At 36.8% G+C, this 13,592-nt stretch overlaps 1 protein-coding gene across 1 annotated transcript; it reads left to right on the top strand.

The window, feature by feature from the left end:
* The first annotated feature begins 437 nt into the window (after positions 1-437).
* Positions 438-7,174, top strand: LOC107097891 (neuritin-like). The gene is made up of 3 exons (XM_015395230.1): positions 438-685; positions 3,590-3,743; positions 5,864-7,174. Exons 1-3 carry the CDS (start codon positions 631-633, stop codon positions 6,090-6,092), a joined length of 438 nt encoding a protein of 145 aa, XP_015250716.1. The 5' UTR covers positions 438-630; the 3' UTR covers positions 6,093-7,174.
* The last annotated feature ends 6,418 nt before the right edge of the window (positions 7,175-13,592 follow it).

Genomic DNA, 13,592 nt, shown 5'->3' with positions numbered 1-13,592 from the left:
ATAAGCAATATTTATGGTTATTTACTGTGTTTTAAGAGAAAAATAAGGAGTTTATTTTTTTCCAAGTGATTTTTTCACTATGCCATTCATTCATTTATAGAAATAACTTTGTTAAATAAATATTTAATTTGGAGCAAAATATTTTTTTCAACTATATATTAAAAATGGAGCTAAATATTTATTAAAAAAAACTAAATAGTTAATTTGCAGACTAAATATTTAGTTTGAAAAAACGTTTAGCTCCAAACTAAATATTTTTTTTAACAAAGTAAGATTTTTATAAATGAATGAATGACATAGTGAACAAAATGACTCTTTTTTTTTTTTTTTTCACTTAAAAAAAGCTAAATATTGCACCTAATTTTGGAGCCCAGAGAACAGGCTGTGCTCCAGGAGGTGGGAGCCGTCCGGAGCTGAGGAGGGGCAGGGAGATGAGCTCAGCGCCCGCCGGGGGGCAGGTAAGAGAGGGAGGGAGAGCAGGAGGAGCAGATCGGAGATCCACATCTAAGGAGGTTTTTTATCGAGACTCTGCGATGAAATAAGAAGGAGCAGCTAATCTGCTCCGTGCATGAGAAGAAGCAGCCTCCTCCTCCTCCTCCCAACATCTTGCCTGGATTGAGATGGGATGAAATGGGATTATTACTCATGTCGATGAAGATCGGATGGATGTTTGCGATCGCCTTTGGTAAAGTAGTGCAAAAACCTCGTTTTCTAAAGGATCTGGGAAAAGAGAGCTATTATTAGGCTTCGCTTATTTTTATCTCCATGCATCTCATCCCTTTTTTCTGGGTGGGTGTTTATCTTTATCTGAGGAATGCGTGACGATGGTTATATGAGACCTGCACCTCCACCAGCTGGAAGTACAGGCTGCAAGCTTCACAGCATCCACAGCATTTCAGATTCACTTCTGTGCCACTTATTTATACTCACATCCAGGTCAGCTGCATCTGAGGTCTATCTAACAGATTAGATTAGATTAGATTAGATTAGATTAACTTTATTGTCCCGAAGGACATTTGATTTGGGTACAGACTCTGGCTGCTATATTCCTATGTGTCACTCTGCATTCACACATAAAAACACTGTTATAGAAATTCCATTATAAGACAATAAATAAATACATAAGGAAGCATGTTACATTACATTCACAATAAAACATATTTTTAATGGTATAAAAACCTTTTTTTTTTTTTAAATCTGTTATATGACGTAATGAAAACATAAAAGAAAGCATGTCAGTTTAGTAGCTCCAACAACTGCCTTAAAGGAAGCACCAAGATCAATACGCACCTTGCTGAATTGCTTTTAGTCCTCAAACTTTTCCACATTTTGTTACATTAGAACTGAACACTTCAAAGTATCTCTCCCTGGAATATAATGCAGCAAACATCCAGAGGGGAATAATAAAACCAAATAATAAACACACATCTATTTTACTGAATAAAAGATACATAGTAATAATGGCTTTATATGTTTTGAGGGGTGAAAAATATAAATTTCTGGTTATAATTCCAACACTGATATGAAGGGATTCTGCATCACCAGTAGTATTAGGGTAAATTAAAGGAGTCAGGCATTGCTTTTGTATCTCTGCTTCTGTCTCCTTGAACCCCAGTCGGCCTCAGCAGATGGCCGCTCACACTGAGCCTGGTTCTGGTGGCCGTTTCTTCCTGTTAAAAGGAAGTTTTTCCTCCCCTCTGTCACTACAAGCATGCTTAGTGTTAGAGATTGCATTCAAGTCAATGAGTCGATGCAATCAGCTGGTTTTCCTTAGAAAACTTAATCAATTTGACTGGATGATCTGGTGAACTGTAAAGTGCCTTGAGATGACATGTGTTTTGAATTGGCGCTATATAAACAAAATGAATTGAATTGTTAAGATCTTAGTAGCTCCCTGATAGAGCCGAGAAATGGCTTCTTCTTTGTGCTAACATTTTAAGATAAAAAACAACAACATTTTAGTGCTGAATCTGGGCCCCGCCTAATACTGGTATTGGTATCGGTGCAACACTAGTAAGCATTAGCTTTAGCATTGGTGGATCTATCACCTTTAAGTAATGAAGGATTTTAAAGCAGGTGATGGATTTTTTTAAAGCATCTCCGCAGGATGATGCTGCCACCACCGTACTTAACCACAGGAATGTTTCAATCAGGCTAAAGTGTATGGCTAGTTTTCAGGTTAGACAATGCGGCTCAGCTGTGCTCCTTCATGTGCATGGCTAGTAGCCAAGTAGAGGGCTTCTTTTTTTGTTCTTCTAGCCATTCTTAAATGAAGGGATCCACTAAATTTCTACACAGATCTACTAACCACAGGGGAGCTGATGCCTTTCTCCACTCAAGGCGTGGCACCACCAAAGTTTGCAGATTTTTCTCTAATGTGGAGCTGAATTTATGCTGAGATTCAAGCTGGACTCTTTTAACAGCTTTTAGCGTAGCATGTTCTCCTGCATGTTACAGTAGCAGCCATTCACAATGGCCATTTTCCAGTCAAATGCCAGACGAAGGGCAGCTCACTCCCCTGCAAGTCCCAGCAAATTCCCCTCTATGAACCCAACATATTTTTTACTTAGGCTCCACCCGTTCCCTGAATCACAGGATCTGACAGGAGATAACCCTTCTCTTTAGATCTTAATGTCCACAAATCATGACAGAAATAATATTTTACTACAAAGATTGATGTTTAAAAGGAATTGTAGGGGGGCATCCAGGGTCCAATTAAAGGTGAGTGGGGGAATTTTGAATGGCTGCTACTGTATTTAAAGGTATCAGAATTGCCTGGGCTTCCTCGCTGTTTGGATTCTTTAGAAAAATAAACCATACTGGTTAAATGATATAAAAAATAGGACATAAAAATCTAAATAAAAAGAAAGCATTAAACATTTCTGTGCTGTACACTGCAAAAAGTTGAAATCTAAATAAATCATTTTTTTCTGAAATAATTGCAACTTTTCTTGAATTGATGAGGTAAGTAAGACAAAATAAGAATGAACTATTGCAGTATCTTATTTCAAGTGCATATTATCTAATTATCTTATTTCAAGAGTAAAAATACTCATTCCATTGGAAAATCATCTTATTTACCTACTCAAATTAAGGGTAAATAAACTTAATTTAAGACATTTTTACTTTTTTCTAGATAGTTTTTGCAGTGTATTATATTTGTCCTTAGTCTTGATGCAAAGAAAACAAACTAAATAGTCTCTCTACACTGGAAAAAATTGAAATCTAGATAAGTAATTCTATCTTAAAATAAGTGCATTTGTTCTTGGATTGAGGAGGTAAAAGACACATTTAACCATTGTAACAAGACAATTTACATTGAAAGTAAGAAACCATAATTGCATTGTCTCATTTTAAGTGCATATTATCTATTTATCTTATTTATAGATTTAAAAAACTCATTCCATTGACAAAGTATCAAATTTACCTACTCAAATTAAGGGTAAATACCCTTAATTTGAAATGTTACTTATTTTCTAGATTGTTTTTCCAGTGCAGGATTGTGAACAGATTTGGTTGTTTCTTTCTAAATCCGTCCATGTTGTTGTGTTTAATTATCCAAACCTAACAGGCTCTCTCTGTTTTGCAGTTTTCCTGTTCCGATCCGTGCCTGTAGACGGTGTCGATGTGAGGTGTGAGAACGTTTATAGGGACTTTTCTGAATGCGTCCTGGAGCTGGGGGAGAGCATGGACAACTACCAGGAGAACGTGACCAGTGAGCGGGGGGTGGAGGCCGTGTGCAGGTGACGCTAATTAGTTTCTTCAGCCATATGAAAATGATCAAACTATTTTTAGGGAAACATTCCTATATTCTCCAAATGTATTCTTTATTAGTGTCTAAATGCTTCCAATCTGGACAGGTTTCCTTTCCTCTCATTTCCTCCTTTAGATGGAGGCAGATGTGTTCCAGTTTTCTAATAAAAATGCATTAAAAGAAATGCTTGTTCATTTTAAAATGAAAGTTGTCTATTTTGAAAAAAAATATATAATTTTTTTAATCAATTGAAATGATGAATAATAATTTTTCCCAATGAATTTCCATGTGAACAAAATAGATTCTAGAAGTCAGATTTATAGACTTAAAGGTATTTGCATAAATAGGTTTTCATTTGGAAATGGAATGTGATGATTATCTATTTCTTTTTAGTAACGGCAAATATTAACGATAATCTGAGCAGTAGTAGTGAGGATGATAATAATGATTGTTATTATTGTAAAGTGATTATTATCAGTACTACAATAAATAAAACTATTATCACTATAAGCATTTATTGGATATTGTTTATAGCATTACAGAATAAGAATTTTAAATTAAATAATTCTTTTTTGTGCATAGAAGGCTTTTTCCTACTCCTTTTGAACAAAGAGTTTTTCAGTGGTGTCTGTCTCCTTTTGGTTCATCTTTGTTTTTTAATTATTGTGTTATGTTCGAACAGAACGCTGCATTTTGTGACTGATATATAAAATTAGCAACAGATAATCCAAACTTTAGTTTCCTTTCCTTCTTCAAGGCAACTCAATTTGTTCTTTAACTCATTTTCATAAGATGTCCTTGTAAAAAGTGATCAAAGTTTATTTAAAAAATTTTTATTTACCATTATAAATGCATTATTAGGAATGATTTTTTATCTTAAAATTAAGTCTGCATTTTCTGACTCATAAAGAAAAGCGCTAATGGATCCTCCAAAGTTTTTCCAGACTGCTTTTAGTGTGTCAGAACTAAAGAGGAAATTTGCTTTTCCGTTTTTATGCAAACCCCACAAAAAGAGATTTATAAATCATTTTGAATTCATATTTCCAGGCAGCGCAGGAGAGACATTAGATCATACTCTCCTTTGAGTTTTACTTATTTATTTTTTCACTTTCTTCTTTTTCTTTCTTCCCTCCATAAATCTTCCATTATTTCTGCCCTTCTTTCTTCCATCCTTTCTCCCTTCTGTCTTTCCTTCCTCAAAAACTTTTATTTCTTTGTTTTTATTACATTTTTCTTTCCTTACTTCTTTTTCTTCTTTAATTTTTTTCTTGCATCTTTTCTTCCCTCAGCCAGCCTTTCCTGCTTTATTTCTTCCTTCATTATTTAACTCTTTAATTCCCTCCTTGTTTCATTTCTTACTTCATTATTTCTTTCCTTCTTTGTTCCCTTTCCTTCATGCTTTCTTCTTTATTTCCTTCCTCCCTTTTGCTTCTACTTTGTTACCATCACTCCTTCCTCATCTTTTTAAACCTTAAACATAATACCAGTTTATCTGCAGTAAAGTGACAGTGAACTTCTATCGTTTCCTTTAGAAATTGGCTAACCTCACTTTTGGAAAACTGCAATTGATTTTAGATCTAAATTCCAAAAACGGGTCAAATTCTTCAATGAAGTGACCAAATCTGAAACACTTTCACATCATTTCAGTTCAGTTAGTACAAGTAATGGGTGTGAATATTTATGCCTAATCAAGTCCTGTACAGAGGGGGCCAGATGCTTTAATCTCACGGTGAAAATAGAGAAATAAAGGATGCTGAGACTGTTTAATCGTGTTAAATAATGTATGACTTCACTGCAGCAGTAATGAAATCCAGGGAACAATTTCTTTTACTTTGTTTCAGCACAAACTCTACATCTCTGGCAGTTTATTGCAGGCAAAGATTTACACTTACAAGGCTTCTGTTGAGAATTGCCCACTTGTAATATCATCTGCGATATTGTCTCGCTCCCGGATGCTGTTGCCATGGCGATCCAAAACGGGTTTTTGACTCACCGGAGGCCATGTGAGCAGCAGATTATTGGCAGCTAATTAATCCACAGCCGCAGAAGAATGTGCGAGAAGCTGTGGCAGGCTGGGTTCTGATGGCCCCTTTGTTTGTTTTGTCACAGCCACTGGGAGGCTTTCCACACGTGTGCTCTCACTGCGCTGTCAGACTGTCAGGAGGAAGTCAGCTCCATCTGGGAGACCCTGCGGCAGGACTCCAGGAAGATCCGCTTCCAGGGAAGTCTGTTTGACCTGTGCACCCCCAGCTGCTCACCCAGCGTACGTTTGCCGCTGGCCGCTCTCATCCTGCCCCTAATGCTGGTCCTGACTGGGCCTAATGGGGCCCCTTTATAGATGCTATTCTGCTGGATGATAAGACGGGTGATAGGATGTAGGGCTCTTCTGTTTTAATGAGTTCCTCTACTTTTAAAGCCAAGGATTTAAAAGGGAGAAATGTTTTTTTTTGTTTGTTTGTTTTTACACTGAGCTGTTTTTGTCGTTGGTAGGACAATCAATTCTGGTCAATAACGTTTCATGACTTTTAAAAATACCAAAACACTTTTTCTCCATGATATGATTCATAAACTACACCTTTTATGATTTCCTATGGATCCCATATGAATCCCATTGGTCAGGCTTTTACTGGGCTTTTTTCAGGGATCAATTGGACTCAATAAATAAACCTCATATCCAAAATGTGTGTTTAAGCAAATCAAGTGTAACACATGTGAATCGTGGTTGTGCAATGAAAACGAAATATAGTTAAAACATTAAAAGTTTAAATTCCTTTAAATTAATCAAATGTTAATTACTGATTTTTATAATCTGGGTCTTATTATTCCTATAATTATTTATTCTCCCATTGCTAGCATATTTTAGATAAACTACATACAGAGGCTTGAATAAATATTCATAACTCTTAAACTTTATTATTGACTTGATTTGTTCAGTGAAGTTCTCTTGACCAGGGGTTCCCAAACATTTCAGTCTGTCACCCTCCGGCGTGCAGGGGACAAAACATCTCACCTGGGCAGCCAGACCACAGTTGCTACTAATGACCCCCCCTTTTAGAGGCAGGGACCAGTATCGGGTATTGGAGGTAAACTTAGAACCCAAACGACTCCACATTCCTAAGGGGCAGACCCGTTTTTCTGGTTCAATTTGTGTGTTTTCTAAGCCACAACAACTTATTGGGCTACTATATAAAGCTTCGAACTTGGCGCTAATTCTTACATTTAATTTAAAAAAACTTCCTGGATGGGAAGCAAAACGTCTTAAAACTTCTTAACAAAGTGCAGTGGATTGTTTTTTAACTTTTTTTGTAACCCCTACAAAAACACATAATTATTTTACGTTCCCATCTTTCATACGTAGAAAATGAAATATTTATGGTTCTTTTTAAGTGAATTCTTTTATAATTAGATTTTATTTTTCAGTTCATCATTTTAAAGGTATTTTAAATAGTTTAATTTATTTATTTGATTTTGCATTTTATTTATTGCATATTTAATGCTTGAATCATGCATTAGATAAATAAATAAACTTAATTCAATTAACTTTATTTATTTAGCGCCAATTCACAACACATGTTTTCCCAAGGCACTTTACAGTTTACCAGATCATACAGTCCAGTTGATTGCATCGACTCATTGACTTGAATGCAATCCCTCACACTAAGCATGCTTGTAGCGACAGTGGAGAGCAAAAACTCCCTTTTAACAGGAAGAAACCTCCAGCAGAACCAGGCTCGGTGTGAGCGGCCATCTGCTGAGGCCGACTGGGGTTCAAGGAGCTCCGAGCCAGCTCCCATGTCAGAAAATGAAGAGAGCACATCCAGCCAGTCACATTCAGAGAAACAGGACTAATAATATTAGATAAAGTTGCCTTTTATAAATCTGGTGTGTCATGATTTTAAATACAATAGTGAGTTCTGTTATTAAAATAGAACATTTTAAATAAAAATATAATTATTAGTTGATGAAATGGATACAGTATTTGAAAACTTTGTAAACTAATCATCTTTGTTTTAGTGTGTTGGTGGGACAAGTTAGACACTCATCAAATGCAGTAAATTAATTTGGATATGACGTTGAATGTGGATATGAAGTTTTATACCTTAAGAAAAATAAACATGATATTTTAAACATGATATTTATGCACATTAAACTACAATCGGCTATAAAACAAGTTTAACCCTGAAAAATAAAGCTTTTTAATCCAAACAGCATTAATAAAATAGACTTTAGTTAAATTAAGCAGCAGTTGCTCCATTCCAGACAACGGCCTGGTCGACTGTGTTTATATTACAGGATATCAAAGGGGGTGGCAGACTAATGGTTAGAGCATTGCGCTCAGGTCCTGGACATTCTGAGATCAAGTCCCACTCTTTTCCACTGACTGTCACTCTGGGTCCCTGAGCAAGACCTTTAACTCCACACTGCTGTCTGGGTGCCTCACAATGGCAGCCCAAAGCTCCCCAAGGGGATGGGTTAAATGCAGAGAGTTCATTTTGTTGCTCTGTACTGGTTGCATTGTAATAACAATAAAGTTGAATTCTATTCTATTCTATTAAAAATGCTAAATAGGTCCAGTTGAGATGTATTGCAGAACAACCAGTTGTAAGTCAGTGTTGCTTAGAGTTTAGACGATGCTTTGTTAGATGAGAGTCACTTTGTTTGTTGTAACTGATGTGGCGCTAAAACGATACTTATCCAGTAGTAAGAAGGCCAAGAGTGTCCCCCAGGCTCAGACCGGTAATCTGTGATACTGGGAATTTGGCTGGTAGGCCTGTCCAAATTTCAGCGTGCAAGGCTTGGTCCTCCTTAAATCATAGCGGCCCCAACACTTACTCTCCGGCCAAAGCTCCTACCTGTAATGGTAAATAACTCAAGGAGCTCAAGAGGTAATCCGATGTTAACTATCTAAATGATGCATGCAGTATATATAGCCCTTCCTCTTCATGCACATCCTAGTGACGGTTGGCATATTTTCTATTTCTTCAAACTGTAAAATCCTTGCAACAAACTAAATTATAATAAAACTAAAATGCTTTCTTTAAACCAAATTATGATGTTCCTCATGTATTTGGCGAATTTATGTTTGAATATGTTGCAGTGCTTGATGGGGTTTTGAATCTAAAGGCTAATGTTTCCCATCTTACGTGCATTGTTGCCAGGTTGGGATGTTTCCCAATCTGGCAGTTAAGGATGGCCGTCTCTGGGTAAAAAATGTTTTTCTTTCGATTTATGGCCTAAGAGATCAATAGACTTTGGTTCAAATTGGGAGAGATTTCGTACATCCAGGCGGTTTATGAACATTTCCTGGGCTTTCAGTGACATCTTGTAACCCTGCTAATTAGGTTGTAGACCTAGTATGTGTGAGTGGGTGTCTGGCTGACTTCGTGCAAGTGTGGATGCTACGCAGCAGCAGTCACTGTGGCGTCCGTGTTAATAACCAACAGCAGGAAAACCGCATTATAGAAGTCTTTATGATGGTTGTTGCGTGATGCTTGAAGATAGATAATAAATAATTAACAATGTGTATTCGTATTGTGTTTCACATTTGAGACGCACGCGTTTGACTGTAGGGGGGTCCATAAGTGGGCCGGTGTAGATGGAAAAATGCCAGGGCCGAAAATCGTTCCCAGTCCGAGGCTGGTTTCCCCCATACAATGATATTAGCACCAGTAGCCTAAACAGTTTATAAAAGGCAGGAACGATAAGTTAAAACCAACAGCAGGATGTCAGTGTGAACAAACCTTATTATTTATCATTTACCGAAAAACAGCTGGAGAATTTGGTTAACTAGAAAAAACAGAAGTTAATAGGCAATCAGGGATAGAGTGGGTCAAATGCTACGATAGCTTATTTTTTTGTAAAGAAAAAGTGATGTAAAGCGACAATCATACGGTAGTTGTGTAAAAGGACATGCCTCTTTTTTTATTTGGCCTTCTGCCTTAAGTCACAGCTTTCATTATTATTATCACCTGTTGATGTGTGTGTAAAATCAAAGCTGCAGGTTAAACATAGAAAGATCTGCTTGAATATTGTTCATCTGCAGTGAATATGGTTTATAATAGTTAAAATATAAGTATAAAATAAGAGTGGGACATTTGGAAGGGAAATTAATTATTTATGATTCATGTGCATGGGTGGTTCTAGGCAAGGGCCAACAGGGGCCAGAGCCCCTGTATAATATGCACTGAAACAGACATAGTAATGGATTTTTTTTCCCTATATATATATATATATATATATATATATATATATATATATATATATATATATGTTTATATCGTTCCCTGGTTGCCCCACGATGGTTTCCCAAGGGGAAGGGTTAAATGCAGAGGTAAATTTCTCCAATGTGAGATCAATAAATTTTAAAATGAATTATTATATAATCTGTAATAGATTTTTCCGACATTTTGCAGGCAGATCACTAATTAATCCCAACATTGTATAGAGCCCTTTTCATTTGTAACACAGCTGATGGTGCTGCTTCACTTGCCACGTCCATTACCAAAGAGTCAACCATTGAGGTTAAATTCACTGACAAACATGAGTAACACCATGCAGCCCTGAAACAAATTCACGTTTTTAAACCAGAAGTAGATTATTTTATTTACTTTTGATTTACTCGGTATGGAATTTTAAATTTCAGATACACTGCAAAAAATTTTTTAATCTAAATAAGTAATTTTTTCTTAAAATAAGTGCTTTTTTTCATTGAATTGAGGAGGAAAGTAAGACACTTCTTTAACGGAACCAGACAATTTACATTTAAAATAAGAAAAAACAATTACATTGTCTTATTTCAACTGCATATTATATAATTATCTTATTTTAAGAGAAAAAATACTAATTCTATTGGTATTTCATCGTATTTACCTGCTCAAATTAAGGTTAAATACACTTAATTTAAGAACTGTTTACTTATTTCTGGATCGTTTTTGCAGTGTAAAGTGAATTTAACATTTAAACCAGACTTACTCATTTTCAATTTTAACAACATACAAATGAATTGAGCTAAATTAAGTTGATTTTTTTTTTTTTCATTGCAGAGTGGCGCTTTGGTTTCATGCCTCACTAAATATGTCACATGATAAAATATTTTCCTGTTCCTTCTGAGCCTCTCTAGTAAATTTGGTTTAGGGAGGTTTTTTTTCTTTTCCAGAATCCATTTGGTTTAATTACTTTGTCCACTATCAGCAAAAATAGACCAAAACCACCTTTGGATTTCTGACTGTTTGGTCACAATCAGATAAAGTTATGAAACCCATCTGGTTTCATCCAAAGTTCTGCATTTTACCTCTACAAGAATAAAAAAAATCCTATCTATAACACAATTTCTAGCGTGTTTTTAGCCTTAATACGTCCCACATCCCCCATATGGGAGCCTTAGCTGCGCCTAGTTTATTCAATATTTTCTGAACAGCAAAGCCTGTGCTGCCTCATGGCAATCAGAGACACTCCAGGAAGTCACCAAATAGTTCAAATCATAGCTAAGAAAAGTCTGAATAGTTTTTACACCAAAGTCCATAACCTAGTTCTGCACTTTGCAGCAACATATTTAACATTTTCAAAATCATCTGGTAAAAATAAAACATCTGCAATACTCCATAAATAGTGAGGGCAGAATCTTTTTTATTTTTTACTGCAGAGTGAAGGAAGGAACTGTGACCTGTTTAGCATGTGTTTGCTCAAGTTTTACCTAAATGGTGTCAGACTTTTTTTGTATATCTATATATATATACACATATTTCCTCTAAAGCCAACATTCCTACCAGGTGTTTGCAGATGTTTGATTCTGAGATTTAATTCCTCTCGCATGATATTTTATAGAGATCGACCGATAGAGGTTTTTAAAAGCCGATCAGTCTAACCCAACACCAATATCTGCGGTATCTTATTCAGGCCGATATCACTGATCACGACACAATGATCAAAAATGTTACACAACTTTGAATTTAAACAAATCAAACAATAGATAACAAATGGATGCATGCACCTTACATGAAACAAACCCATGGCTGCTGAATGCACTAATTAATCATCCAACGCATGCATGCATTGACCAATGCCGGTATCTCTAATATGTATCGGTCTATCTCTATTATTTAGCTCATGAAACGTTGATTCTAGCTTGAACATGTTAGGTGGTCCATGCATGAGGATTAACAAGCATCCTTTGTTATGCAGATTAATAATCTCCACACAGCCCTCACCTCTCATTAGCCCAGGAGCATGTTCGTTAGCTGTTTCTACTGATTTCATATTTTAAAAGAGTAGTATCATGTCAATCCTTTTTGTGCCTGGTGGTAACAGTCATCTCCTTTAAGCATGAGCAATATCTATGGAGAGGACCCTGCTCCATCATGTGTGTTTGATGAAAGCATGAATATGTTTGTTGATCATTCAAACTCTAAAAGTAGGATGACTTTTAATAACTGTTTAATCATAGGAAGAATTCCTGAATGTAAAAAAATAAGTTCAGTGTTTGTTTGTTTTTGTTTTTTTTACACAAACATTTCCAAGACTCTGTAAAGCAATATATGGGAAAATAATGCTACTGGAACAATAAAGCACAGATATTAAAAACAAGACTTGGTGTGTGCATTATTCTTTAGATTGCCGGGGTGCAGATTGTTACAGCGAGGTTTGCTATAAATTGTAACTCCCGTACGGCACAGTCTGCGTAATGAGGAACACAAATAGCTTTTGTTTTCACTTGTTAGTGCTCGCCCATCTGCTGCTTTCCACCTGGATACTTCCTGCTGAGGCATAAGTGGCTGAAAATGACGGATCACGGCCTGCGGTGGGAAAACCTCCAAGGAAGTAAAGACGTTTTCATGATGTGCATCTCATTAGAGGAGCTGTCTCAGTGTGAAACATTATTAGATTTCAAACTTCTTTCCAATCTTCTGCTGCTGATATAACAGCATCTTTTAAAGCGTTCGTGATATTTACAGGGATTTACTGATAGAAATGTTATACATTATACATTATACAGTATGTTATTTCTTATCATCTATGAACTTAAAGTCTCAATCTCTATGTTTGTGTTGTTTTAGAAATTGCTATTTATAATTAAATAGGAGCTGGTTGTGAATTTATGGAGGCAGACAGCTTTGCGCTACGGCAGCTGAGCTGGAAAATTCATGACTATAGAGTTCACCGTATGCTCAGATGTGAGTGTGGCAAGTTAGGCCTTTATACCATCCCAACAAGCTATCCATCCATCAATTTTCCCTCACGCTCATCCCAAGCAGGGTCACAAGGGGTGCTGGTGCCTATCTCTATGGGCGAGAGGCAGGGTCCACCCTGGACAGGTCGCCAGTCCATCGCAGGGCAACAAAGAGACACACAGGACAAACAACCATTCATGCACACACTCACACCCAAGGAGAATTTAGACAAGTCAATTAACCTAACAGTCATGTTTTTGGACAGAGGGAGGAAGACGGAGTACCCGGAGAGAACCCACGCATGCTCAGGGAGAAAATGCAAACTTGATGCAGAAAGATCCCGTTGCAGAAATCAAACCTGGAACCTTCTTGCTGCAAGGCAGCAGTGCTACCCACTGCACCACTGAGCAGCCTACACAAACTAATAAAACACTATTTATAAAACGATTTATGTGAACTAGACTAACATCAGCCACAACTGGCAAGCAGACTGTTATTATAAAGAGAACGGGACGAATCACCCGGACAACAGAGGGAGGGTGAGACGCCGTTCCTGATTTCAGGCAGTCAGCAGCTGAGAGAAGTCCAGAACCGGTACGAGGCTGCTACCCATGCCCAGGCGCGCTGGAAGCTGTTTCAAGCGAGGGGGGCTGATGGCTGGGTTGGAAAAC

Source organism: Cyprinodon variegatus, unplaced genomic scaffold (genome assembly GCF_000732505.1).
Source record: "Cyprinodon variegatus isolate N-32 unplaced genomic scaffold, C_variegatus-1.0 Scaffold731, whole genome shotgun sequence".
Classification (NCBI taxonomy): domain Eukaryota; kingdom Metazoa; phylum Chordata; class Actinopteri; order Cyprinodontiformes; family Cyprinodontidae; genus Cyprinodon; species Cyprinodon variegatus.
Note: the sequence above shows the minus strand (reverse complement) of the source record. Positions and strands in the feature narration are given on the sequence as shown.

Coding starts and splice junctions, on each gene's coding strand:
- LOC107097891 (XM_015395230.1), top strand. CDS start 631: ATGGGATTATTACTCATGTCGATGAAGATCGGATGGATGTTTGCGATC. Junction 686..3,589: donor GATGTTTGCGATCGCCTTTG/GTAAAGTAGTGC, acceptor TCTGTTTTGCAG/TTTTCCTGTTCCGATCCGTG. Junction 3,744..5,863: donor GGGGTGGAGGCCGTGTGCAG/GTGACGCTAATT, acceptor GTTTTGTCACAG/CCACTGGGAGGCTTTCCACA.